The following is a 27828-nucleotide window of genomic DNA, read 5'->3' as shown; positions in this document are numbered from 1 at the left end:
CCAAAGTGTTAAAGAGCTCAAAAATATCTTTATTTTCATCACTTGGTTTTTTTGGGGGGGGTAATTTTTACAGTCAATTCTAAACACAATGGAGAAGTCCAGGCTTCCTTCAGGAGAGAGTGTTCCTTTGGAACACCTCACTGCCCCACACAAAATAAAATATTAAAAAAATAACAACCGTTGCCAGCGTAACAAGACGTGGCTGCTCATGGTAAGTGAAATCGAGGGAGAGGAAAAATAAACCCATTAGCAATCAGAAATGTATATTTTGATTACAGAGGAAACAGATGATCAATGTTCTTGGAAAAAACTGATAAATGACAAGTAAGCAGAAACGTGTGAGTGATTCATGGATTTTTAATATAAATCATGAATGTAATAAAATGCAACTAATTGTGAAAATTGCAGGTTGAATCAGGTAAAGGAGAGTGAGGGTGGGGTACATTTCTCTGACTACAGCTCATAAATATTTATTCTGATATACAGACTGTGGGGGTGTGGTGATTTTAAAAAGGACTTGTTCCATCAGGAAGCTGCAATAAATAGCGAGAACATTTCAATGAGCATAACCTCATGTCGCGTTCCCACGACAACAACAGGCCAGATGCTCACACTGGGTTCCTCCCACCACCCCTCACCCCCCCCACACTAGTTCATACAAACCAACAGGGCTGAAATGCAGTTACTATTAGGCAGAGAGGTCTAGCAAAGCGAATCTAAACATTATTGCACTTAAATGTCACAAGGTTCCAAATCAGAGAAAAGCATTCGAGAGAGAGAGAGAGAGAGAGAGAGACAGAGAGAGAGAGAGAGAGAGAGAGACTATATACTCTATCAGTAAAAATACACGGAACAAATCTGGACAATAACAATGCTGACAGGTGGTGGTGGCAACGATGACGATCATGACGACGACGAAGACAGTTACAGTTACGAAGGCTGGGAGGTAAGGCGGTGGCACACTCGCCAGCTCGGAGTCTGGGACAGAAACTCAGCCTGGCGTGAGCTGGCACACAGCGGCTGGGTGTTATTTCATTTTGGGGTACTCTCTGTGGCCGATCCTCCCAGGACGGGATCGAGCTGCAGAAACAGGCTGAGAGCAAGCGAGCACGTGAGAGAGAGAGAGTGCAACGGCCAGAAGGAAGATTTGTAACTTGTAAGGAGAGTAATGTCACCAACTCCGGGTCAACACACCAACAATGTTCAAAGACGCGACCACAACTATGAATCGTGATCTTATTTATATACTTGTAGATTTATATGTATACATATTTATGTACCACTCCTACCAAATTGCCACAACTTTTACCTGTGCAAACTGTGACGGGTTATAGAAAGTCACGCCCCCTGGGGGCGGAGCTCCTTGGGTTGTCGGCTGCGGGGGGACCTATAAGAACACAGACACCGTTACCACAGCGACACTCGGCAACCAACAGGCATGAACACACAGAGCACAGAGCCACCACATACATGGATAGTACATCTAGATAGCTGACGGGGACCACTCAGCAATAAACTCACGCGCAATTAAATGAGTCTGCAAACAAAATGACCCAAATATTGCATTGTTCATTTTTTGGAAAATCAGATTGACATTTTTGCCCTTCAGATCCACTGCCAAAGAAGTGGCTTCAATTGCAGCACCAACAGCTGGAAAGGCTATCTAGGTCTACTATGCTCATCACTGACAACAAACGAGGGAGCTCATTAGCATGCAGAGGAGGCGTGGCTAGGGTGCGCATGCTTGATGAGAAGGCAGAGCAGGAGAGTGGGCCTCTGTCGTCAGCGCTGCTGTGTGCGCGCATGTGAGAGAGAGTGCGTGTGTGTGTGTGTGTTGCGTGTGCACGAGCACGTGTGTGTGTGTGTGTGTTCACATATACATGTAATGAAACCCAGCTGTAAGTACCTGGTTTAAATGCTGACTCACTTCTCGTGATAAAGAACTCATTGAGCTAGAACGTGATAGCTAGAACAGCAGGAAAACATCACAAAAAAAAAAAACAAAGAAAAAAAAACAAAAAAAACCACAAACCAAAATTAATCCCATGCAGATCCAGCCTGTCATTCATGACACAAACGCATCACACAGGAATCAGATGTCTCCATGACAACTACCCACTTCGGTGGCTAATCAGCGTGCGTGCAGAGGTCACGTGCATGCATTTCCTCGGGCACGTACGCACGCACGCGAGCAGTGTCATAGGCCTCAATAAAAAAAACATAACTGTTCCAGTTGGAGAGTTGGACAGTAGGCACAAAGGAGGACCTTCAGTTGTATCACAGATGTGGTGTGTGAAATGTTTTTGTGCATTTTGTGGTGTGTATTTATAAAATTTGTGCAAATGTGGAACAATATGACAATATGTGTGAAAATCTGCATAACTGCTCCGTGATGTATGTGAGGTATGTGTATGTTAATATTTAAGCTCATCATGTGCAAGTGTGTGTGCTCATGAGAGTGAAGACAGCATGAAAGGATGATTTGACTTTAACGTCTATAAGGGGTCATGGGTCAAAGGTCAAAGAATGACCTTACCTCCCCTGACTGCGTTCCCTCTGGGCCTGGTGGCAAAAGGGTCGGATTGAACATCTGAAGGAACCAAAAACAAAGTGCACACACACAATCATTATAAAGTGAACAGCAAGTGTGTGTGTGTGTGTGTGTGTGTGTGTGTGTGTGTGTGTGTGTGTGTGTGTGTGTGTGTACGTACCTGTGGAACAGTAGCTGTGGGCTGTGTGTGCTGTGCATTGTCTCCACTGCTATCTGGAACATTTCCTTCAATTGGATGCTGGTCCTCTGGAGCTGAGATAGTATAACAATACACAAATGAGAGAGAGGGGGAGAGAGAGAGAGGGGGAGAGAGAGAGAGAGAGAGAGAACCCTATACCTGCGGTGGGAACGAAGAGGTTGGCTGGTAAGGTCATGGGGGCAAGGGGAGCGAACAGGTCAGCAGGAGGAGCAACCGCAGGAGCTGGTTTACAATCTCCACGTCCTGGATTCAGCACATCCACGTAGCGAGACTTAGTGCCTGAAGCGCACACAAACACGCACGTTATTTGTTTAGCTAAGGCCTGCACATTTCCTCGTAACCCTAGTTAGTGATGAGCGACCGTTTCAAATCTTGGCTGTTGCTGAACCCCGTTAGGTGGCTGTTACAAAGTGGCCCTGGATAGGTTAGGAACAGTTGCTACGGTCTCCAGCAGGCAGCACAGACACATGCCTCCCAGACAGGGTTCAGTGTTGCATCCCTAACGTAGTGGGCAAAAATGGAAATCTACGCAAAAACAGGCCAAAAGCTTCGCTCTCACACACACCCACAAACCCACCCACACACCCCTGAAGGATGAGCAACTCACCTGCCTTCCTGGAGAACATATTAACAGATGGTCCCGCCCCTGGTCTGCCCGGTGGCCCGGTCATTCCTGGACCCACCCCCAGAGCCGGAGCGCCCGTCGGAAGTTTTGGAAACATTGTAGGGGGAGGGGGAGGTGGCTTATTCTGTTAGAAAGGCATACGGACAGTTTTAAGTGGGCAAGTTAGCTCAGTGTAAATGAAGGTGAAATACTCGTTCACGCCCACCCAGAGACGGTCAGACTGTGCCCACCTCTTCCTCTGGTTCATCCAGATTCACCCATCTCTGCTTCTGTTCATCCCAAACAATCTGGAAAACAACAGGTCATTTTATTCAGCGCTTCACGGCGTTAAAAATGACGTCCTGAGAAGGAGACGGAAGTGCTAGACTAGTAGGAGACGTACAGATTTATTCTTGTCATCTGGAAGATGGGCTTCATTCTTTCCCTTCAGAAACCAACTCAGAAAGCCTCCACCCCCTCCCTGAGAGAGAGAGAGAGAGAGAGAGAGAGAGAGAGAGAGAGAGAGAGAGAGAGAGAGAGAGAGAGAGAGAGAGAGAGAGAGAGAGAGATGCATTTTTCACACCTTAGACAACTAAACTGTATAGTTTTTAATAAGGCAAAAAGAGACATTTTTGTCTGGTTTTCGTCATGTCATGAGAAAACACCTGTGTAGCTTTTAGGTACTGAATGCTTGCAATTCCAGAATGATGTCAACTCTGAATTTGGTTGCATGAATGTGTGACTACCTTTTTGGGAGAATCACTCTTAGTTTTCTTGGGCACTTCCTGAGGCGGTGCTTCTGGAATGGGCGGTGGCGGAGGAGAGCTCTGATTGGCCATAGAGTTGCTGCGCTCCCGGCCTGCCGAATGGGTGGAGGATTCCGACACAGTCCGAGAGCGACGTCCTGCCGCCTGAGGAAGCGACACAGACACAGTCAGCATTTAGCCGACGCTCCGATCCAAAGCGCCTCCGTTAAAGATGCATAGAAAAGAACAAGAGTTTGAATAGAAAAAGAGTCTGTGTGTGTGTGTGTGTGTGTGAGTGTGCGAGAGAGCGCGAGAGAGAGTGAGCGCGTGAGAGTGTGTAAAAAAATAAATAAATTAGTTTTAAAACATTTTTAAGAGAGATTTTATTTTTTACCAGGTGTGCAGAAGACTGAGAAGTGCTTCTGGACCGTCTTCCTGAACTCTGAACACAAAATCAGTGACCAACAACAGTTAAAAGAACTACAACTCCCAGTATTCCAGCTCTGCACACATGAAAAACAAGACGGGAAAGCCAAGTTCTGCTTTCCGCTCGTTCTTACAATATGGGCCATGCTGTCGTAGAAGTCCATCGGCGGAGGGGCGCCGCGTGAGGGCGGGGATGGCTGAGGAAGCTGCAGAGGCGAGGCCGGCGCAGGTGTGGAGTCCACCCCGGCCACCTGGGGGGGCATTTCCATGGGTGGGTAGAGGGGGAGCTTTGGGGGCATGCTGGAAGGCGAATGGGCGGCGTGCTGCGTTGGCACGGGCCCGTAAGGCTCCGTGTGCTCAGGCTGGTACTGCGGGAGGAAGCCGGGCTGGGCCGGGGGAAGAGGGGATGCTGGGTAAAACGGAACAGCCTCTGCGTTGGGAGGAGGGCCCTGGGGCAGCAGGCCCACCCCATCTCGTAAAATGACAGCTGGAGCTGGAAGAGGCAGGAGCACACGCATTATTAACTCACTACGTGGATAGGAAGAGACTGCCACAGAAATCTGCTCCGTGAATATTTCCACGGCGATGAAGCTCGAACACAAAAAGACCAAGATATTAAGTCTTTTTTTTTTCGCCTTCTCGTTCCGCATAAAAAAAAAAAAACACCCAACACCAACCCACGATATTCACATTTAAATTCTGAGAGCCATTAACCCGTCGGTTTGCTGCGCCCGCCAGAGAAACATTGCCAGGCTTTCACCGGGTGTAGAAATGCAAGCAACTACACCCACCTGGTGGCATGAGCTGCACCCCTGGTGTGGGTGGGCCCGCCTGCGGCATGAGGGAGGTCATGAGGGGGTTGTTGGGGTCAGAGGTCATAGCTGAAGGGTCATGTGGGTTACGCTGGTCCTCGGAGCTCGGTGTGGGGGAAACGGATGGCTGGAGAGGACTGTGATTCGTACGCAACGCTATCACGCCGTCCTGAGAGACGGAAACGAGTTAGAATGTACACGCACAAGAAACGCACACACACAAACACACACTTCTCTTCATAACCTGTACCATGGCCCCACGCACACAAACCTTGATCTTGTTGTTGAGCTGTCGGAGCTGCAGTAGCCAATCAGGCTCTTGGAAGAGCTCCTGCTCTGGCTTCTCCTTCAACTGGGGATCAAAAAATCTCAATCGCGCAGACATCTGAGAGAGAGAGGGTATGGTATTGGTCATCAACTACAAAGAGAGAGACTGAACAACTGCAATTGTGATCTTACAGGAATTAGAGAAGTCAGAATTGTCATGTGAATTTTGCTCAAGCGATACCGGCATTGCTGGTATGCGTCTGTGTGTGTGTGTGTGTGTGTGTGTGTGTGTGTGTGTGTGTGTGTGTGTGCATGCCATTTGAGTACCTGTATCAGCTGACCAATAAACACAGGTGAGTGGTAGTCAGGTAAGGTCAGCAGTGCGTGGGATATGACCTCACAGTAATGGAAGGCTTGAGCACAGAGACCTGCCTCCGCCAGCCAACAAGCATAGATGAACTTAAACACCTGCAAGGGGCAAAATTTATGGCTTTTAAACATTTACGGCGTTTAGCTGATGCTTTTATCCAAAGTGACTTACAATTATGACTGAGTACAACTTGAGCAGTTGAGGGCCTTGCTCAGGGGTCAAACCGTGGCAACTTGGCAGTGGTGAGACTTCAACCAGCAACCTTCCGGTTACAAGTCAAGTACCTTAACCACTGAGCTACCACTGCCCCCGCACCATACACACACCAGAATCTACCACACGTGGAAAACGTCGGCGAGGCCGCCACGATCCCCGCCCCTTGGGAGGACTATTTAGAGTCTGTCAGTTAACAGATCAGTGAGCCTGTCCCATGATCCAGAAGCTGGAAACTGGGGTGAGGTCGTGTGCCATATGGAGCTTCGGGAAGTGCAGAGTGTTTGTGAGTGCGACGGACCTGGAAGTTGTGCAGGGAGAGGGGGGGGGAGCCCAGGGACTGAGCGTACTCGTAGGCCTCCGTCCTCTGGATGGCTTCTGTAGTGCAGAACTTCACAAACGGCAGACTGGGTGAACAGAGAAAGAGAAAACTGAGCCATCATTCATTCTGTATATATGCTTGAACTTTTGAGTGTGTGTGTGTGTGCGCGCGCGCGGGTACCTGTGGTTGGAGCCAATGAGGACCATCTTGGTGCTTTTCTTAGTAAAGACGCCAAAACCCACCTGAGCCATCAGGTAACAGAAATGAGCCGCATCCATCAGACCTTTGGAGGCTGTAACACACACACACACACACACACACACACACAGTGCATCATAACAGCGTTGTAAAATAAAACATACTGTGTTCATAATCCAAAAAATTGTGTGTGAATCCTACGTGTGTGTGTGCGCGTGCGCGCGCGCGTGTGTGTGTGTGTATATAAATTACCCAGCGTGTCCCCCATCGTTGAGATGGTGCGCGTGTCCAGATCTAGGATGTGAGTGAGGTTAGAGAGCACCATGGCCAGATGAGGGCGCCAGTCTCCCCACTTATCATCCCCACAACACTGCCAAAGAGAGAGAGAGATATTTTTAAAGATTAAAAGATGCATTCTTAGCATCTGACTCACTCTCTCACACACACACTCTCTTACCGTAGCTGCAGCAGGCATCCTCCCGGACATAAGCTGGTAGACTGTCTGCAGGGGGTCGTTGATGGGCAGACTGTTGGCAAACCTATAACACACACACACACACACACACACACACACACACACACACACACACACACACACACACACATTCACCTTGTATCAATACAATGACAGATGAGGAAAGAGAAAATCCCTGAGTTTAGCCAAGCAGGCAACCGCAGAAGACAGACATGCCTCAGACACCAGCTGCCCACTGACCAGAATCGGTCTCAGATCCGACGTCCTCTTCATCAACTGTCGCACATGCGTAATCCTGCCTGACCCAGCTAACATAACGGGGCATTACATTTATGGCATTTAGCTGACACCTTTATCCAAAACAACTTACAAGTATGACTGAGTACAACTTGAGTAATTGCGGATTAAGCGTCTTGCTCAGGGGCCCCAAGAGTGGCATCTTGGCAGTGGTGGGGCTTGAACCAGCAACCTTGCGATTACAAGTCAAGTACCAGTGCCAATACGTGACTGGCACTAGTTCAGGAGGCAGGCAGGTCAAAGCGGTAGCAGTTACAGCATATGACGACACTGCAGGGAGTCCTAGATGTGAGGAGGGCTCACTTTTCTTAATAAAGAAGTTTAGACACATGTGTGTTTGTTAGTGTGAATGTGTGTGGGTTACCTGGTCATGACTCTTGCATGTGTCCTGCTGTCCATCTTACTGGCCAGAAGAAGGGCATGTCCCCAAAGTCCATTCTTCATAGCAGACTCCAGAGCATCCTAAACCACACACACAGACACACTTAATACATATTTGTTGAAATCTACTGAGTGTTTATATATGGGTGTTTGTATTTTTTCCTGCCTTTTTTCGCCCAAACAGCAGAAGTTCTCTAAAGCGCTCCGTTTCCTTGCCGACGTTCTCGGGTACACTCATGACAGTGTCTGACAGGAGGGAGAGCGGCCCCGACTCCTCCTCCTCCGGACGCTCCAGCGCCTCATTGGTGAAATCGATTAGGTTTGCCTCGTTGGGCGACTTCCCAGGCAACCACACAGAGCGATGCTCCTTCAGCAGCAGGTCAGCGAGGTCTGTCCCAACTACCGTCTAAGCGAGAGACACACACACACACACACACTCCAGTAACATTCACACAATTATAACACTCACTTACTACAAATAGAGTATTTAATTAAACATAGTTGGAACAAATGAAGAGTGTGAAAACTGAATATGGTCAGTGTGCACACAGACATGTTTACACACGCGCGCAAACAAGCGTACACACCCCATTCTGACGACAGAGCAGCATTATGAACTCCCAGATAAGGCAGGCAGAGTCCTTGTCTATGAGGCCGTCGTTGCGCATGCACTCCTGGGCTTTGTTCTGCGCAAACTTTATAACATCCACCTTGTGGGTCTCCTCCCTGAGAACACACACACACACACACACACACACACACACACACACACACACACACACACACACACACACACACACACACACACACACACACACACACACACACACACACACACACACACGTAAAGATGACTAAAGACAGAAGCATGTGCATTCAGGTGTTTATACATGTGCCAGAAGAGCAAGGGACTGTAGTAGGTCCAGAGGTCAAAAGATCAGCCTTACTTGACAAGCGGTCCTGGGAACGCTCGCAGGTCAGACTGCTCTGGAGAATCCTGCATTATTACCTGGAATGACATCGCAGCAGAGACGAGCACGCTCACACGCACGTTTAAGGACGGGCACGCGCGTATCCAACGGCAACAAAGCTAATCGTAACTGACCAAGAGAATTCAGCACTCTCTTGAGCCAACTCGTTTTCAAAAGCATCACGCTAACTCACTGAGTCAAAAAGCAACACAAAGAAGAAAGGGATAGCTAAGTCACAAAGAGCAGCAGCAGGGTACTAAATTCAGCTCCTCCAAGTCCAACCAATCAAAAATGCACTCAAGTTGTGCACGTCACAAGCTTCCTCTGTGGCTGACCAATCAGAGGGGGCGCAGAGGCCACGTGACGGGTTACCTCCAGGCTGTGAAGCTCCACGAGGGCCGGCTGGCCGGCCGAAGGCAGGTTGGGCTGCACCAGGATCAGCTGACCCGCCGGGCCGAAGCGGGCGCAACAGTGAGGAACGGAGTACTTCTCCGGGGTCACCGGTCTCGGAGGGGCTGAGAGAGCGAGAAAAACACACACACAGACACACACACAGACACGTGAGTACTGGGACAGCAACACAGACTAATAAGAATATGCCATCATCTTGTTTGGTATTATACTAATTTTTTAAAATCTGAATACTAAATTGAAGCACAAACAAAAGACAAGTCAGTTCTGTGCACGTGATGGGGGGCTTTAGGTGGTTTGGCTGAGTTCAAGACCTTACTGCATCAACCAGATTACTCAACGCCAAAACTCTTATGTTTGCAGTAATCTGACCAAACGTAAGCACTAAAAGTTAATTTGCTGGCCAAATTTAAGGTATTTTTATTTTATTTTTTTGTACCAAGTAGTCACGACATCCATCTCGTCAATGGGCAGAATGCAGATGAACACAAACCGGTCTAAGCTTTCAAAACATCTTACAGTGCTGAACAGGCCATCGTAAATCATCACTATCTTGCAGGATTACGGGAGATTGACTTGATGGGGCCTAAAACGAACCATGGCGACAGTCAAGAAAGAATCCTTACTAGGAACGGGACAACTCACTAAGTATGCTAAACTATGAGAGTCGACTGTCTGCCAATCACACGATAGATGAAGACATGAGCCACACCCAGACATTCTCGGCCTCGAGACATCCAAAAAGATCTACTGTGGATCGAAGCTTCTCGTCCAGAACAAGGTAGAAATGTTTCAGCATTGCACGATTCTTTCGCTTCTGTGCTCAAATAAGTGTGAATGGTGCCAAGCAGGCATTGGACCAGGAGCCGTAAACTACCACGACCAAGAAACAATCACAATATTAATAAAGATCTATCAATATTAATACAAATCTACCTATATTATTAACATCAATATCTCTCAAAATTTTCCACACCCACCCATAAATGATGTAATGGCAGCAGTAAGGGCTCACGCTGGTCTGATTTGAAAGGCGAGAGAACAAACCGATGGTAATCGTTTACGCTGGCCATTTTCACTTCAGGTGTATGAACAGTAGGAGGTCCGGGCTGACAGACGGAGGACGGAGTTCTACGTTTGCAGCGTCACTGGACCTCTCTAAGCCTGGAGCAGCCAGCGAAGCGGACGGACTCGTTTACTGCTGCGAGGCGGAAAACCTCGCCCGCCGGACGACGGTCCTGCTGCCCAGTGGTTTGAGCATCCTCTGCATCTCAACATGGTTTGAATAAAAGGTGCCATTTCTTAAGCAAGCAACACCACTGCGTGTGTGCGCATGACCAGAGTGCTGACCGCCCTGCACGTGTGCGCATGTCCACGGTGCTGACCGCCCTGCTGGGAGTGTGCCCACTACTGGACTGAGAACTACCGTCTCAGTTTCTCAACAAACACAGGAAACCTGACCGCAGCTACTGCTTTTTTATTTCATTCTGGCAACATACATTTGTTACTAGAGATGACTAAAGTAGATTAAAATACAGAAGTAGCTATTTGTGTGTGTAAGAGAGATAGTTACGTTGTTCTGGGGCAGTCCAGGTGGTGTCCGTGGCATTGTACTGGCTGTAGTTATGAGTGTTAGACTGGTCAGGATACTGGCCATAAGAATAGTCCACAGGCACCGTGGAATCGTAACCCGCAGCAACCAGATCTGGCTGACTCCTGTAGACCTGACTCTACAAAGAGAGATTACACACACAGGTTGACCGATGTATACACAGACAAGCATACACACAAACACAAGAGACAGCAATAAATCATAATCGCAAAAGTTCCCAACACAGAAAACCGTACGTACACACACACACACACACAACACACACACCACACACACACACACCACACACCACACACACACACCACACACACACACCACACACACACACCACACACACACACACACACCCCTCTGTAAAAAATTAACAGACCACTGCAAAAATATCAGTTTTACTGGTTTTACTATTTATAGTGATACTTGTTTGAATAAATTGAACAATTTTGTTTTATTCCATTAATTATTTACAACATTTCTCCCAAATTCCAAAATAAAAATAATTATTTGCTGAAAATGACAGCAATGACAAAAGATGCAGCGTTTTCAGACATACAAAGAAAACAAGTTCATATTCATTTTTTTTTTAATTTTTAACCATTTGTAGAAGAGTTCAGAAATCAATATTTGGAGAAACAATCCAGGTTTTCAATCCCAGTTTTCATGCATCTCGGCCTCCTCTCCTCCAGCCCCTCACGTTGCTTGTTAAATAAGATTTGGTTCAGGTTATCACTGGATCAGGTATGTTGGAGCGGTATCTTCATTTTTCCCCAGAGCTGTGCACACTCCCTCAGACTCTCATCCACACCAACCCCCACCTCCACCCACCTGTTGCGAGCGTGAGCTAAAGCTGCTTCGCCGGCTGTGGGCGGAGTGGACGCTGCGGGCGGACTGCTCGCTGTGGACGGACCGCCGGTCGAAGTCGTCTGCGTACGGGTCGCGCGCGCGGTAATCATCATCGAACCTGGAGTCGTAGCCCGGATAGTATCGCCACGGGTCGTCGTAGCCCTCCCGCCTGGAGGCGATTCCCACAGAAAAGAGGCGACTGAGAACAGCAGCACAGTCAGGTTGGGAGTGCTGTATACGCAAACAAACTTTTGGTTCTATACATGCATGAGGCAACCACTGCCACGCACGAGGAGCTTGAGTTTTTTCGCATAACCTTCATTCGTACGGATATCTTTTGGTCGTGTGGCCGGGCCGGGCCGATTCAACAAATCCTGCACCATGATCCTGTTCCATATTCTTCCTGTATTAGTTTTTATACTGCACAAAAACCCCAGCCTATCAATCTAGACAAAGAAAACAAATACTGGGTCCTTTAGGGCAGGAGAGTACCTGCTGGGATACTGCTGGCCATAATAAGGGTCGGCGGTTCGGTAGGCCTCGTGGTTATAGTTGTACCAGCCGTAGGCCTGGTCGTAGTAGGCTCTATAACGGGGGTCATATACAGCGCTGGGGTCATACCACCTGCTCTGATCTACACACACACACACACACACACACACGAACAAATTAAAAAACAAGCAGCGCAAGATTTCCAGGCTGCACACTGAATGAAACTCTTCCAGTGCAATAAATTATGAACAATTTACATTTTAAACTTTACATATTTTCATTTCTGGCGCAAACTCCTAGACTGTTTGAGAATAGGCCGCAAAAGGGCAGGTACAGTCCAGCGTTTACCTGCATACTGCTCGTACTGTTTCTTGTAGTAGTTTGCATAGTACTCTTCATAGGCACTGCGGCTAGGCCTGGTGTAATCCTCACTGTAACCCTGTCTGGGGAGAGACAGAAAGAGAGGGAAGCTTTTTCCTCAAAAACTCAGGGCAAGAGTAAGGTCAGGCAGACAGAGTTTTGTTTTGGTATTTTTGGGGGGGGACTGGGCCAAAGAGACCAGCATCTACACCAACGTCTCACAGAAAGCCACGTGGAGGCACGGTTGACCGCTGTTCTTTCACCCCTCACCTGGAGCTGGGTCGGTCGGAGTACTGACTGGTTCTAGAACTCGGCCTCTCGGGCTGTCGCTCCGTGTCCCGGTAACCGGGATTTGGTCCGTCGTACCGGCTGTAGCGGGGATCCGCTCTCCGGTACGGATCTTCCTGCAGCCGGAACCCAAGACAAGGAGGGAAGAGACAGACGAGGAGAGAATGTGTGATAAGTCTCAAATATAAAAAGAACCACTTAATCTGAAACGTTTCAAAAAATTACATTTTGAACATGAAAGTCTAACAGTAGATAAATAAAAATCCATATTGTGATAAAAAATATACCATCTAAAAAAAATGTGTTTTTATATTATGTTTTTTTTAATCAAGCAGTTTACTTTGATGAAAAAGGAAAAAAAGTTATAAAACTGATCTTATTTCATATTTCTCATCAGCAAAAAGGCTTTAAAATCACCTTCACTAAAATTACAATTGCTTCACTCTTACGTCAACATCTGAAACTGAAACTCAGGATACCTGGTAGTAGTTCTGAGCCCTTGGGTCCATGACCGGGTACTGAGGGGGGTAGGGATGTCTTCCATCTTGATACTCCGGATAGTAAGCACCATACCCAGGCCCCGAAGGCATGGGAGGTGGGGCGTAGCCCCCAGTGACAGAAGGAGGTCTCTGGGGATCATGTGGGGCAGCGGGATTTCCAGGTTTGGGAGAATAGCCGGCAGCCGGGGATGGTGCAGATTCAGGGGGTTGGGCAGGCTTGGAGGTGGGTGGGGTCTGTGATGGAGGCAGACGCTGCACGGCAGCTGGATGGGCAGGGTGGAGGGGGACAGGGGGCTCACTGGTAACTTGACTACTAGGCGGCCTGGGGGCGTTCGCGTTTTGGGGCTGAAGCAGAGGCTCGGTGTCGGCCCGCCCACCCTGCTGAGAGTCTTTGGTGACCTGCAGGTAAAAGCCAGGCGTGTTATTCACAGGGCCAGGCGGCAGAGCGGGCAGATTTGGGATCTGTGGTTGGTGCATAGAAAAATCAAGTAGCTCGTAATTTGAGGGTGGATTTTGATTGGTGGCAGAATCAGAAGACGGGATTTGTGGATTGGGAGGCGGGACCGCTTGACCATCACCTTTCAGTGACTGGGCCCTGAAAAGAGGAGGGTGGGCAGATTTGACAGCAGGCAAAGCGTCTTTGGCCTCCACTGCCAGATTCAACGGACTCTGACAGGAAGGCGGGGGAAAGCTCACTGGCGTCTGTGAGAAAAGAGGCAGCGGCTGATTGCTCAAGGAACTCTGTGGCAGCTGATTAGCCACTGGGGTTTGAGCCAATGGCCGAACAGGGGAGGTGGTCTTCGTGGGACTCGTCTGATTGGCTGTGTGGACAGGGCTTTGAGGAGAAATCACACTGTAATTGGACGAAGGTGGCGCGATTAAGACGGGCTGGTTTAAAGCCTCTACAGGGGGCGTGGCCACCAGCAGGGATGCGTAGCCCAGACTTGCCTGAGGAAGGGAGTCCGGCGGGTTCTCGAGGTTTTCCGAGTGAGGCTGCGCATGTACCCTGGGCGGGTGTAGATCCAGGGGGCCATCCTCCGGCGGCTGGATGACCTCCGCGCTGGCCCGGCGTGCTGGAGCAAAGGTAGCGGCCAGAGGGGGCGCTGCAGGCGCTAAGAGAATGTTAGCGCCGAGACTGGTGGGATCACTCTGAGCCCAGAGGGTTGTGGCAGGGCTATCGCAGGGTCGTCGGGACCCCTGGGCACGAGACGAAGGCCTGCGATCCTGCCCTCCTGGGAAGCAGATTGTCTCCATGTTGTCCGGAGGTTGCTCCAGATTGCCGGGTAACCCGTCGGCGCCGATCTTCTCCATCACCATTCTAGCTTGGTCAACTTCAGCAGGCCGGACCCCAACACCGTGCGACCGCACCGGCTCAAAGGAGGAATTAGCACTTGGCTGGAACACACCTACTGGCTTGGGGGGGCTCGGGGTAGGAAAGATGGGACTCAGCTCCAGGGCAGGTGCAGAATCTATCTGTTCAAAGTATCCAGTCGTGGAGGGGTGCGAGGCAGCTGGATCAGGCGGGCGGGGGCTTTCTTGTTGGATAAACGTCCCGATAATGCCCTGATGCCGCCGAGCTTGGTGACTGCTACTGTGGAGGGTGGGGCCACTGCTGTGGCTGACGTTGCTGTAGCTAGAAGAGACACTTGGAGGGCGAAGAGCAGAGTCAGGCATCTCCAAGTTGGGCCCCGCCTCATAGGCGTGGCTAGGTGGTGGCTCACTGGGCAGCACTTCCTGGTTGGGAACACATTCCAGATTCTCCACAGTGTCACATGGACCTGTGCTGGCTCTGATATTCCCACTGTCATTCAAATAAGGAGCCTCCGTCGCGACCCCTGTGTGAGGAGGATGCGATACTCCATTTAGACGGCCCTCCCCAGAAAGGGTTTCTTTATTCTCTACGTCGTTGCCCTGGAAAAACATAGACACTGTTCCAGGGTCACCGGGGGTAACATTACAAGGGACAGGACACGCATCTTGAGATGGGTCCTGGGGACCGTGACTGAACCACGGATCTGAGGCTCCACCTGTCTGGCTGAAGTAATTCTGTGTTGAAAAAAGGGAGTTCTGTTGCTGGGAAACAGGCGGCCCGCTCGTATTTAGCATGGCTGCGTGAGCACGACTGTGGGCGTGCGTCTGGGGTGGCGCGTGATGGGGCAAGGGCCCAGGAGGTGGGGCCTGTGATTGGAGGGTGGCATGGAATGGCTGAGGTGTATCGCTCGTTGGCTGAAAGTAGTTCTGAACAGAAGGAGGACGGCTCCCGCGATCAGGAACCAAATGAGGAGGAGTAGGGGATGTGGGCTGAAACAGAGGGGTGCTTTGAACTGGTGGCGTCGAGGCCGCAGAAAGGGGCTGCAATTGGCTGGAGCTGAAAGAAGGGACGGGGTTAGGCAACTGCGCGATGTAGGGCATTGGCTCTTGGGAGCTGAAATAGCCAGGCTCGGCAGGAGGTGGGTTAGGAGCTGGTGGCTGCCCTGAGGGACCAGGATGAGGGGTGAAGACAGCAGGTGGGGGACAAACTGCTGCTGCTGCTGCTGCTTGGGCTCCAAACGGTGGGCCTTGAGGAGGAGCAGTCTGGAGAAAACCTGCCAGGGAAGGAGCTTGCATAGGAAGAGAACTACTGTTTGTAGGCGGAGCCTGGCTACCCAATGGCAGCAGAGGAGGAGCTTGCCTCCCAAAGGCAAAGGGGTCAGTCATTGGCTGCGAGGGCGGAGCAGGTGATGGTGCTGTAGCTACTGCGCCATGCTTGTGAGGTCGGGTCCTCCTATACGCATTAGGTCCTCCAGAGGTCGGGGGTGGACCACATGCTCCTGGGGGAGCTGGACGAGGAGGGGGCTGCATCTCCGCTCACTTAACCAGGCCTCCAGAACTCAAGTCACTGAGGGTGCGATGACAACGTCCCTGTGGACAAAAAAAAACAAAACAAAAAACACACTGACAGGTTGAGTTTATAGTAGCGTCTTGCAGCATTTTAAACGTTTTGGAGTAAAGGGTTTTTTTGGCAATTAATTTTGTTGACAATTACACTAGGACTTAACAGAGCCACAGTGCTGCAGCGTTTTTCCTGGTTTAACACACTACAGGGTTGTCGTCCTGCATCACTTGAGTGCGACACCTTACAGCAAGCTCTGCTGTTTTATTTAGAGAGAGAGAGAGAGAGAGAGAGAGAGAGAGAGAGAGAGAGAGAGAGAGAGAGAGAGATTCGCTGTCTGTCCCTATACCCCAAAGGGACCACATGTTTCTGTCCTGAGCCTGTACAAGATTACAGCGCTAACTCCAACATGGCAGCGTTCTAAAGGTATTGCCTAGGGAGACCTAGGGAGTGTTTACCCAGCTTTTATATGCAAGATGGCGCACCTCATATGAACTAAGTGCTCTGTTTAATGTCAGGAAATTAAGTATTGTATTTAAGTCACACACACAATTGGATGATATAAATGAAATATGAGAAATATACTTCTGATAAATAGACAACAAGACTTCACAGACTAATGGCATACCAATGTTTCAAGAAAAACAGAAACGTGCCTTAAAGCATATTGGAGAAAATTACGTCTCCAACATTCATTTTGTTTGCTTACCTGGCTTAAAAATTCATGAAGGAATGAAAATACAGAACTTACCGACAAACACAACCTTCAAAAAAATGTTAGAACTGCATGTTTTTCTTCATATGTAGCAAATTTACATGCAATGAGATAGTCAAGCACAGTCATCATGTAACAATTCAATAAAGTGAATACACATGTAGTAGCTAAAAATAAATAAATAAATAAATAAATAAATAGAAATTTAAAAGTCATGTTCGTTTTGTTGCTGACAATAGATTTCGCCATTTTATCAGCGTCATTACCAACCTCTGATTTCGCCTTCAGTGCTCCCATCACTCTCGGTGAGGGCATGAAACATGAGATCTAGCATCTGAGCATCATGTTTTGGGTAATCAACTGTGAATTACTCATACCTGGATAAAGGTAGGTACAGGAAGTTGAGCCTAAAGGTAACTTAATAGACTGACTGAAGTAGCAGTAGCACCAGCCTGCTGGTTGTAAATACCATAAATAAAAGGACAAACGTGAGAGAAACTGCAGGTGTGGCCCTCATCCAGACATGTCGCTTGTGCACATTAGGCCACATTAAACTTTAATCTGTAGCCTACTGATTTTGCTCTCAGAGGCCTAAAGGATACAAAACATTATCCATAACAGCAGATTTACAAAACACATCTGTACATTTCGCCTTTATTTTTTCGACTTATGGAATGTTTCTGAAAAACATTAGAAGGAATTTAAGAATTACTAAAATCTTAAAGTTTAAACTAAAGGCCCAATATTCTACTAGGTAACTGTACTTAAAAGAAAATGGGAAATGTGGCCATCCAGGCAGGTTCTGACAATATGCCAGAAACACATTTGAACATACCAACAGTAAATGAACTGCATGTGCCCTGCAGGTTAATGACATTCTGTGCTCGATTGTTGCATGTTTCTGATGAGTGATGTTGGAGAGGCAACAGGGCCAGCTGCAGGCAACATGTATTCATCAGGACACTACATATTGCCCAATGCTGAAATCATCAATACACTTGCTATGGAACTGTAAAACGTTTCAACAGGTTGCTGGCAAAAGTAACATTCAATTTCATCATCTAAACATCACTGATATTAGTATTAATATATTAGTAACCCTGTTATTGTTTTTTTTTTTTTTTGGTTTATTAGTTTGTTGGGAGTATGTTAAAATGCTTTATAATGCTTTCTGTTAGGATACTACACCACACGTTACAAATGAGTCTTTTTTTTTTTTTGTTACTGAGTAACCGCTCTTTCAAGTTTTCTACAGAGACCAACTGGCAGCTTCATCACCTCTGGTTAAAAATGCATCCAAGAAAACAAAAGGATACCGGTCAGGCATAGATGGACAGTGAAACCGAAATGTCTTACAAACAGCTAGCCTTTTGGATTTAAGGATTAAGTAAGAGTATTAATTAATGTTTAACCATTAGGGATGCCTCCTGAAATGGTAAATAGCCACACATATTAGGCTAGCACAGGTTATGGGCATGTCTACTTTTAAATAAATAGCTGTTACACAATGTGAAGAACACTTGAGTAACACTAGACCTAACCAAAACACACAGCCATTCAAACGCCACTTTTAAGGCCATCCACACACACACACACACACACACACACACACACGGCAAGCAAACATGCACAGATATTCAAATACAACCAGTATTCTTCTGCAAACACACCACCACTCCCACTCTTGGTCTCAAAAGCCAAGTAGGAAGCACACTGACTAAATCCAGAGATACACCACTTGCATACTTCATCGTGTGAAGGCCAGTATTCATCACGCATCTCAGACTACTGATCCACAAAGCATAACTGTTATCTTTAGAACATGGAAGGCATTTATCTATGTTTATATTACTGTGTTATCCATGTTTATATCACTTTATTTTTCTGCATTCAAATACAATATGATACAGCTCACAAAGAGGCCTCTCAAACTGAATATTTGGTTTATCTATCAAATTTTGGGGTTGTGAATTGAATTAAATGTACAATATCAATTTAGCACTTCTAGCATTTTTCCACCACTGACCATTAGATGATGTTACTTACTCTGGCACAAAAGCCAACACACTAAATTGCCCAAACACCGAAAACTTACTGGATTTTATTTAATATATTCGTTTTCATAGTTGCACAGGGGTGATATAAGACAAGGTGCTGAAATTCCAAAGAAGATTACTGACCTATTCAGAAAACACTGCCTCCATTAGAAGTCGCACACCACAGTACGCAATATTCATACTACAGGCTAACAATCATAAACTTTTTGACGAGCAGTATAAGAAGAAATTAACGTTACAACATGAACGTGATTACACGGAGACATGAATGTCGAAAGAGAAACCCCCATTCTAAATTACAGAGAACTGTGAAACCTTTAGACTTTTCTAAGAACCCGTTTTTGTTAACGTGGACTGCAGGCCGGCTCTCATAGATGAACTCCGTGCCCGGTAATGTGAACAACATTGATCTTATAGTCCACAAGGCCGCTGACAGGTTTACTACTCTACAACAGAAACAAAACTATAAACTAAAAACTATATACAGACATTGGGTCATGCTTGCCTAGAGTGCCGGTACGTTAACCCTAATCGATGCGACTTGTCTATTCTTGTTTGGAAACTTGATAGAACCGATCGGGGATGCATGTAAACAAAGTTGTATAAAGAGTAAAGTCGTGAATAGGCAACTAGGGCTCGTTGGAAAGGTCTGGGACAAATACGACGACATAACGGCTGCGAGATACATTAATCAGACTAAAGTGACAGCCATGTAGCGGACACATGTACACCTCTCACTGGATGCTTGCTTCTTGCGGCGTTCAAACCTCTGAGGTCACGTCCTAGCCAGTCTCTTTAAAGCTAGCCAGCCCGCTAACTGGGTACCTAGCGAGCCTGCTAAGCTTACAAGTGCTGTTGCACCGACACAGAAGTCAAATTCCTTTTACCGTGTGCCATCAACACACTGCTTATAGAGGAACGAGGAACTAAATTAGTTTGAATATTCAGATGTCCTCAACATTAATACTAGCACTGGCAACGCTTGCTGGCAATCCATAAAATAAAGCCAATACAGCTAGCCAGCTAAATTAAAATAATCGTACACAAGCGGTGAGTAGCCTTGACCTGGGTATATGAAAGCACACGACAGATTATCATGTGACTGTGTAAAGCAGAAATACAGACAGCAGGAAACTATGTAGCTTAACTAGCTAGCACAGCTGGCAGAGGAATGAACAGCTACAACCACCAAAGCCCAGAAACCAGCAAGCCGGGCTGGGTGAACGTAATCCAGCTAGCAAGCAGCAAAATACAACAACGTTGACGTTTATGTCAGATAAGGTCGCACACGTAGCAACAAACCGGACAAAACCGCCGTACTACGAGACTCTAGCTAACTTTTTGGGACATCACAGCTACAACCTGGTGCTGAGTGGCTAGGCTAGTTAGAGCTAGTTAGCCACGACTGCTAGCCAGCTAGAGATAACACGCTAGCTCGAATGAGACCATAAGTTGCGAAATATAACATTCAGAGGAAAAAGCCACCCGAAAACAAGATCAAAACAACAGTGAAATACGTCACCTCCTTTTCTAACGTAGAGAAACCAAAACCCGATATGAAATGATTTGGCCTATAAATCCTTACAACGGGACCGGACACCGAGGATGACACTTGTCCGCCATCTTCGCTGAGCGACGTGTACATGAAGCGTCACCGCGGCGCGTCGTGTTTGACTTTAATGACGAACTGCACTCAAGCTCGGATTTGTAAAATAAAATATTTACATTTATACAGTCGCTTAATTAATTAAAAACTTTTCGAGAAAACGATTCTAACATTCAGTACAATCGGTTTTCAGATGTCAGTCCCTTTCAAATGATAAATTCTTTTTTTTTTTTTTTAGATTTTATTATATTAGCTTTTTATTTGATTATATTTTTTATTTGGGTTTTATTGGATCGTAAGTTTGCTTAGGGAAGAGTAGGACCGTTTGAAAGGAAATAAATATACAGAATAATCCGCAAAAAACATAAAGAATTAAGCAACAAAAAAATAAGATTTGTGTATTATGGCGTTTTATTTCCCGTATTATTTACCGTGCACTGAAAACACATTCAAAACCTGAATGGAAACAAATGTCAAATGTTAAACTACTGCATAATAAGTTTGCGTTTCTTTATATTCACGAGACATGCACTTTATGTGTTTTACCCCGATTTTACGTCATCCTGAGTCTTTTCGCGTATGCGTAAGAATGGCAGCAGTTCTGTTAAACTGATGTGTGGTACATCTGATAGGTTTAATTTAATCTAGAGTAATTAGAGCTGCTCAGCCTCTCCCTGTGTTTTCCTGGTAGTGAGTGAAATTCTGTCTTAAGATTTTTATAGCTAGTACTATAAAGGGTATTTTTGATTGGTAGTAAATTAATTTTTAACACAATTAGCTGATGATAGTATCCTCTCCCTCCAAAATGAACATCAAATTTCAAATACTGAAGTTATTAATGAATTCTCAAGGGCAAGTCTTCTCAAGGAAAAGTCTCAAGGGCATTCATGGTGTATTTCTCAATTTTAATAAGTATGAATTAATGCCAGTTAAGGATTGCTGTAAGTTTTCAGATTCCAGTGAAAACAGACATTTTATATTTAGGAATAATGATTACAATGGCTCAAGAAGCCTTATAAATGTTAATCATGGCATTGGCAATGCTTGTTAACTGTGTAGCAACTATCCAGTGACGGTTATTTATTTACTTTGGCATTGTAAATATGTAAAACATTTTGGCAAATTTTTTTGTGCCTTTAGGGTCTGTAATAATACTGATGAACAGTATTGCTTTTTGTGGAAATGTGTATTATTTGGTCTTTTTAAAAATTGAGTTAAACACAAATGTGAATATATGATAAATCTTATTCTTATAGTGCCTGAGTCATACAAATGTAAATTCACTGGTAAAAGGCCAATTTTTTTTTTTTTGCCTTTGAGATGGCTTTATACTGAAATAATCCAGACATGTTTGAATCCAAAATTTTAAAGACTGTTAAATCATATATGTCCTTTAAGATTTTTGTAGTATATCACACTAGCAAATTTATGTATGTGTAAACTGTTATATGTATACTTTTATGTATGCATTTGATGTTGCGCATGTTGTCTTTTGAAAAGGAAAAAACCTTTACCAAAACATGTGAATGAAAACCCAGTATGTAAAAAGTACCCAAAACACTGATATGGAGTTTACACTAGACTGTGGTCTTGTCATTGTTTATCTGGGAACATCACTGGTTTCTCCTAAAATGACTATAAACCGGATTTAGTTTGGCTGGATAGTCCTAAATTACAGTAGCTATACTTATAAAAGTGTACTTATGTTAACTCTTTTTCAAATATTATATTAACTAACTTATCAAAATTGTCTCTGATTCTAACTCTTCATTGCAATAAATCAGTACATATGAGAATCATGAACATCACAAACAGGTTTATTCATTGTGGACATAGTGGGAACATTTATAAAAGGTATAAAACTAGGTTCTGGAACAAAATTCATATCTAAAAGGAAAAACAATGCACATTCAAAACAAAAACTAAACTCAATCAACTAAAAGTAGAATAAATAGATACACATGCATGGATGTTTATGACTGGTTCTGCCTCCTGAATTGCATACAGCAGAAACTAAATAATTCACACTCAAGAAATACATGGTAAATAAACAGGTTTCTGGTATAATTATGTGGTGACCCACATATTTGTCTGCTCATTTATTTAATTCAGTGATTTAAGTGTAACTTAAAGCTCACCTTACCTCATATTGGCTGATTACAGTAAAATATTAGAAGGGTTCTGATTAAAGTGCACCATGAAAGTTGGTGTATCTACATGTGTGTTTATACACAGACATGAGTCCTGTCTTGGTCACCTCAACTGCTCATTATGCGATAGTGAATCAGCTCTGTGTGCACACCTATCTGTGCATGTGTCTGCACGTCTAGTCTATATCCAGATCGCTGTCCGAGTCGCTGGCATGTGTGACGGCCGCATTGCGGATGGTGGAGTGCGTTGGCGGGGCTTTCTCTGGAAGCAGCCCATATTCCTGCAGCAGCGCCTCCACGTCTGTGGCGTAGAAGTCGTCACCCAGCTGGTCAGAGACACGCACAAGGTTACCCACCAGCTCTCCACCGCGGTACAGCAGGAGGGCAGGTAGGGCGGAGCTCCGGAACAGGGCACTGGTGCCCAGCACAGAGCCCCTCGCCTGGCAGAACTTCACCTGCATGGAGCGGAGACAGGGAGGACCATTACCATAGAGACCATGCAGAGAAGGAAGTACATTTATTCTACGCTGCAGAGTTCTCTGAATGACACTGAGAATGATCCAAGCACATCACACTGCCTCCAAAAAGTCAGTGGCACTACATCGGAAACACTGTCAGTTTCATGTTCAAGGAAGTGCCGGATGACGTACTATTTCCACCAAATATTCCAGTACACGAGCTCTTTGAAGTGTTACTGCATCCTTTCATACAACGGTGATGGAAAATCTTTCCCAAGTTGGCTGAACCCTCAAACCTTCACGTGACATATTAAGGTTTGCATTTGTTGCATACTGGATGCTATACGGCATACTACTACTATACGGAACTGGATACTATACTGCATACTAAAGCATATATACTGAATGCAGTATGCAGTATACAGTATGTAGTAGGCTATTTGAAACAGAGCGCTTCACTGACTGGTACTGAAGCTGCTCAACCTAAACACTGCTTGTTTCTTGGTAATTTTCATGCAGTTATTTAGTGTTATTTAGGGCAAAAATGAGCTCTTGCTTCCTTTTAAGGTCATCAACGCTAGTACATCTGCATCAAGTACTATGAGGTGCTGGACAAGGCAGTGACCAAGCATGCTAAACAATCTACACTGGCTTTCATTCAAAGCTAACAAAGTTTGCTTGTTTGAATCGAGTACAACTTCACACAGGGGAAACGGAAGAGGCCGTTTACTTGTGGCGACCGGCTGTGCTAACCGAGTTTCGCTGGTTTTCGCTGGATGTCAGCGGCGGTGTCTCACCTGGGGGTACTGCAGAGCCAGACAGAGGAGGCTGCCCTCCATCGCCTGGCAGGCTGGCACGTCTGGCTCGAAGATGTGGACCAGCACCAAGGTGCTGCGGCCCTCTTCATCGATAGCGCGCAGGAACTCCTCGCCCGAGGAGACGCCGATCACGCGCTCGAAACGGCGGCCACCACTCAGTTGCCGCCTCATCTCCTCCATGCGCTGTTGCCGGTACTGCTGGAGGAAGGCCTCGTCGTCATCGTCCTCCTCCTCCTCCTCGACCCGCAGAGTGACCTAAAAGACGAGGTGAGCAATGGGGGGGAGAGAGCACGAATGAACAAAAGAGATGATGAAAAACAGAGGCGTCAAAAAAAGAGAAACACAAATTAGTGAAGAAATGGAAAAAAGGAATGAAAGCTAGTGGAGCTCAGTAAAGAAGAATCTAGCAGCGAAAATGCAACATTAGCAACGTCATCATTTTGTGCGCTGAATTTTAGGTAACCTCACATTTATAACTATTAAATGGCACTTTTTGTATTCTTTTATTTTTTTTATCTGTGACAGTTTCTGTATTCTATTGTATGTTTTTACATTCTCTAGATCGCATTCTGTAAACCACTGCACCGAGCGTCAGATGAGAGGGAGGCAAGATGGAGTCACACCTTGCCGTTAATCTTGTCCTGCAGCTCCTGTTGATTCTGCTTCTCTGCCTCCTCATCCAGGTTGGACCGGCAGGTCATGCTCAGCTTCCTGATCAGGCGCTCCATCTCCTTCTGCTGCTCCACCCGCTGCTCCGTCTCCAGCTGCTTGTACTTCCTCCAGTCATTGATCACGCCCTTTGGGCCTAAGGAGAGAAACAAACACGTGATATGCCAGCAAATGTGCAAATAAGACAAGAGAGACATTAAGACTTGTGCTTTGCAGTGTGTGCATGGAAAACCTTTTTAACTTATCAAGTTTAAGTTGGGAGGTCTGTTTCGATGAATCGTGCAAAAATTAAGGAATAAAATTGACAGATATGTGTAAATAATTTAATGTAACAAGTGCGCCGACACAGGTGGCCACAATTCTGATATCCCTCACAACACGGAAGTAACAGAAGCCAGCCATCTGTAGGTAAGGGTAGTGAAACCTCCCTTGTGCATGGGGGTATCCTCAGGAATGCTCCGGAGGTAACGCACCGGTGTTGACAGCGGTGCCATCGGGGCTGTAGTCGATCTCTGCCTCCAGCGTGTCCTGGTCCCGGATGCTCTTGGACTGGCACTCCTCATCCTCGTGATCCGTCTCTTCATCCTCGCTGCTACTGCAGTAGTACTGCAGCTTCTCACCCAGGAGCTTGTCATCCAAAGTTGTCATTATTGCACGCTGGGAGGTTGGGGAGAAGAGACAGATATAGAAAACGTATCTCGTGTGCACTTATATACAAGTGTTACAACGCCAGGACAGTGCAGATTTAGTGTGGGTAAGTAATCGACTGTTCGATTTGAATGTAATTTTTGATGTAAATCACCCCTTATGATTTGTTTATTGGATTTAGATTAACTCCACTAGGCAGCATTCAGTGAGTAGATGCTTTTGATCCCGAAGACCACTGCCGTTGCTGCCACTGTTTTGCATTGATCAAAGCACCTGTGGTGTTTACTTTCTGGTGCCCTAACAGACTTTATATCAGGGAGGCATCATCTACGGGCAGAGAATCAACACACTCTTTCCCCTTTCTCTGTTTAAATATTATGAGGCATAAATAAGGCGTTAATTCCTTTAGGAGCAGCCACCTATCGCGCTGCACACTCAACTAGCTTTAGCGACATAGCTGGGACCCATCGCTAGCTAGCTAACACGCCAGATAATTGCGTCAATATAATAAGACGCAATACACAGTCGTCTAAAATAGCGACTAGTTCAATAAGACGCTATAAAGTCAACAACATACATTATAATCTTACCAGGAAAATATCCCAGTGGGAAAAAAAATGGTTGAAATTTCCAAGACCTAGCTTATGAAAACAAGTCTCTTCCTGTCACTGTGACTATATGACGTTCCTGTTTCAGCGTTAACGAACCAATCAAAGAAAAGAACAGGCAAACGACTACAGCGCCAACCAATCAAAATAAAGAAAAGGGCCCGCGTCATTGTGTATTCCATCACACGTCACCTTTTATTAATTTTTCTTATTCTTAGGTGACTGTCATTACTATTGTGAATGAAATTGATGTATGTGCAATTGATGACAGATCAAAATGTTTTATTTTTATTTCCAGGAGCCAACTAAAAGGAGCCATTTCCTAATCTTCAAATATTGTGAAACCTTAATTTTTTTAAAAACCTCAACACAGCAAGATATAATTTTGCTATATATAGGCTACAGTCTTTTATAATCAATCGCATACCAAGCATTTTGCAGTGAGAAAATGCATGCCCACGGGTGTCACATGGCTAACCCTAACCCTCTTACTGGGGACCAGTTCACAATAAGCACCCTCCTCCCAGCACCAGATCTGACCGTCCTCCACTAGGACGAATTTCCGCTCCGTGTGGCTCCCAGAGCACAGGGCCATGGTTTCAGTCCAGAACCTTCCCTCAGGAACAGAACGAAGTTGTCCCAGGGCCCAGGTCCTGCTGGCTCCCTGTCACAGACAGCAGCAGGCAGGGAAAGCGCATGTACTCTGAAGGGCAACAGGACCTCCTTCGGAGACTGGCTCTTAGGACTGAACGCCTGGGCGTCTCCTGGGTCAGTGCAGCATGGTGCAGGGGTTTTCACCTCCGAGGCTCTCTCAAGGTCGTCCGGCTACATCTGCGGCCTGGAGGGGCGACGCTCCAGACCATCTGAGCTCACGACTGGGAGCCATCGGAATGTCAGACACATTGACGCGCGGTTTCCTGGGCCGCGCGGTGCTTCTGGTGGCCTCTTCTCAGCCCTTCCTGGCTCTCCTCTCTCCACCCTCACTCCATACCCACCCGCAGACCTGGATGTTCAAGGATCTCATTCTGGCTCCTGTAGACCCCAGCCGAAGCAGAAGGTCACAAAAAGGTAGAGCTGGCGAAAGAGAGTGATAGAAAGAAAGAGAGGGGACCTCCGAATTCAAGAATTCTGATCAATAAACTGTTGCTTTTATATCCATCTTCACAGTGTCTTGCCCATCATGCCACTTTAATCTGGCAGTCATGGCAGAAGCAATGATATCCTCAAAGAGAGTGATGTTGAATGATAAATCCACCCAAGCCAATGATTCAATCAATCACAACACTGTCTAGTGCAAGATGCAACTCAAGTGCCAATCGCCCAGGTAGATTTACTCAAAACCTCTCAAAGCAGCTTTGAGAAAATCGAAATAAATCCTATGAAAACTGCATTTTAACACTGCGTTCAGCCTATAGATACTGCAGTGTCCAGCAGGTGGCAGTGTGTGTATATATATATATATATATATATATATATATATATATATATATATACACACACACACACACACACACACACACACACACACACACACACACACACACAATTACAACACAGTAAACACACAGACAAGGAACAGAGCACTATATCAGATTTAAAACCTCAAACATCTACATCTATAACATAAAAAATATTGCATGGAGACGCGCAGTTCACTTACTTATATTAGGCTAGTTTTTGATATATTAGAAGTGGAATTTTCATACCATAAATGAAAATATGCATACAAACGCATGCAAGGGAGGGGGGAGGGGGGAGGGGGTTATGTAATCTTCATTTGCATCCAATAAGTCAGTAACAGGGATAGTGATGTCATTAACAGGGGCAGTGAGATGCCAATCAGTTTTGGGTTAAAAAAGACTATGGAGACACACTCTTAATTCAATAGATTT

At 46.1% G+C, this 27828-nt stretch overlaps 2 protein-coding genes across 6 annotated transcripts; both read right to left on the bottom strand.

Moving 5' to 3' along the window:
- Positions 1 to 3: 3 nt before the first annotated feature.
- Positions 4 to 20624, bottom strand: sec16a (SEC16 homolog A, endoplasmic reticulum export factor). 4 transcript variants are annotated; one of them, XM_027017709.3, is made up of 31 exons: positions 20565 to 20624; positions 13315 to 16236; positions 12818 to 12951; positions 12536 to 12630; positions 12188 to 12329; positions 11678 to 11864; positions 10817 to 10973; positions 9205 to 9347; positions 8809 to 8870; positions 8449 to 8587; positions 8028 to 8267; positions 7845 to 7942; positions 7166 to 7247; positions 6961 to 7078; positions 6691 to 6802; positions 6490 to 6595; positions 5933 to 6073; positions 5610 to 5723; positions 5318 to 5507; positions 4661 to 5019; positions 4495 to 4542; positions 4101 to 4265; positions 3758 to 3835; positions 3606 to 3662; positions 3358 to 3499; positions 2889 to 3029; positions 2712 to 2803; positions 2537 to 2590; positions 1907 to 1966; positions 1310 to 1387; positions 4 to 1093 (listed from the first exon to the last, which is right to left on the bottom strand). In XM_027017709.3, the coding sequence occupies exons 2-31, from the start codon at positions 16174 to 16176 to the stop codon at positions 1028 to 1030; spliced, it is 6462 nt and encodes a 2153-aa protein (XP_026873510.2). In that variant the 5' UTR covers positions 16177 to 16236; positions 20565 to 20624; the 3' UTR covers positions 4 to 1027. The 4 variants fall into 4 exon arrangements, 3 of the variants coding, with proteins under 3 accessions (XP_026873510.2, XP_026873509.2, XP_026873511.2); XM_027017708.3 differs by having other exon boundaries at positions 20502 to 20622; XM_027017710.3 differs by lacking the exon at positions 1907 to 1966 and having other exon boundaries at positions 20502 to 20622.
- A 1760-nt stretch (positions 20625 to 22384) lies between these two features.
- Positions 22385 to 26013, bottom strand: pdcl (phosducin-like). 2 transcript variants are annotated; one of them, XM_035521165.2, is made up of 5 exons: positions 25919 to 26013; positions 25154 to 25337; positions 24635 to 24816; positions 23991 to 24266; positions 22385 to 23190 (listed from the first exon to the last, which is right to left on the bottom strand). In XM_035521165.2, the coding sequence occupies exons 2-5, from the start codon at positions 25326 to 25328 to the stop codon at positions 22912 to 22914; spliced, it is 912 nt and encodes a 303-aa protein (XP_035377058.1). In that variant the 5' UTR covers positions 25329 to 25337; positions 25919 to 26013; the 3' UTR covers positions 22385 to 22911. The 2 variants fall into 2 exon arrangements, with proteins under 2 accessions (XP_035377058.1, XP_035377059.1); XM_035521166.2 differs by having other exon boundaries at positions 25906 to 26005.
- Positions 26014 to 27828: the final 1815 nt, after the last annotated feature.

This window comes from Electrophorus electricus, chromosome 21 (genome assembly GCF_041902795.1).
Source record: "Electrophorus electricus isolate QZ-2024a chromosome 21, ASM4190279v1, whole genome shotgun sequence".
Lineage (NCBI taxonomy): Eukaryota > Metazoa > Chordata > Actinopteri > Gymnotiformes > Gymnotidae > Electrophorus > Electrophorus electricus.
The sequence above is the reverse complement of the archived record's forward strand: the minus strand, read 5'-3'. Positions and strand labels throughout refer to the sequence as shown.

Excerpts from the sequence above, each read along its gene's own strand:
- sec16a (XM_027017709.3), bottom strand. The coding sequence starts at position 16,176 with ATGCAGCCCCCTCCTCGTCCAGCTCCCCCAGGAGCATGTGGTCCACCC. Across the intron at positions 6,074-6,489 it reads TCTCCCTGCACAACTTCCAG|GTGTTTAAGTTCATCTATGC; the intron begins GTCCGTCGCACT and ends TGCCCCTTGCAG. Across the intron at positions 3,663-3,757 it reads CAGATGACAAGAATAAATCT|ATTGTTTGGGATGAACAGAA; the intron begins GTACGTCTCCTA and ends GTTGTTTTCCAG.
- pdcl (XM_035521165.2), bottom strand. The coding sequence starts at position 25,328 with ATGACAACTTTGGATGACAAGCTCCTGGGTGAGAAGCTGCAGTACTAC. Across the intron at positions 24,817-25,153 it reads TGGCACCGCTGTCAACACCG|GCCCAAAGGGCGTGATCAAT; the intron begins GTGCGTTACCTC and ends TTCTCTCCTTAG. Across the intron at positions 24,267-24,634 it reads AGGACAAGATTAACGGCAAG|GTCACTCTGCGGGTCGAGGA; the intron begins GTGTGACTCCAT and ends CTCGTCTTTTAG.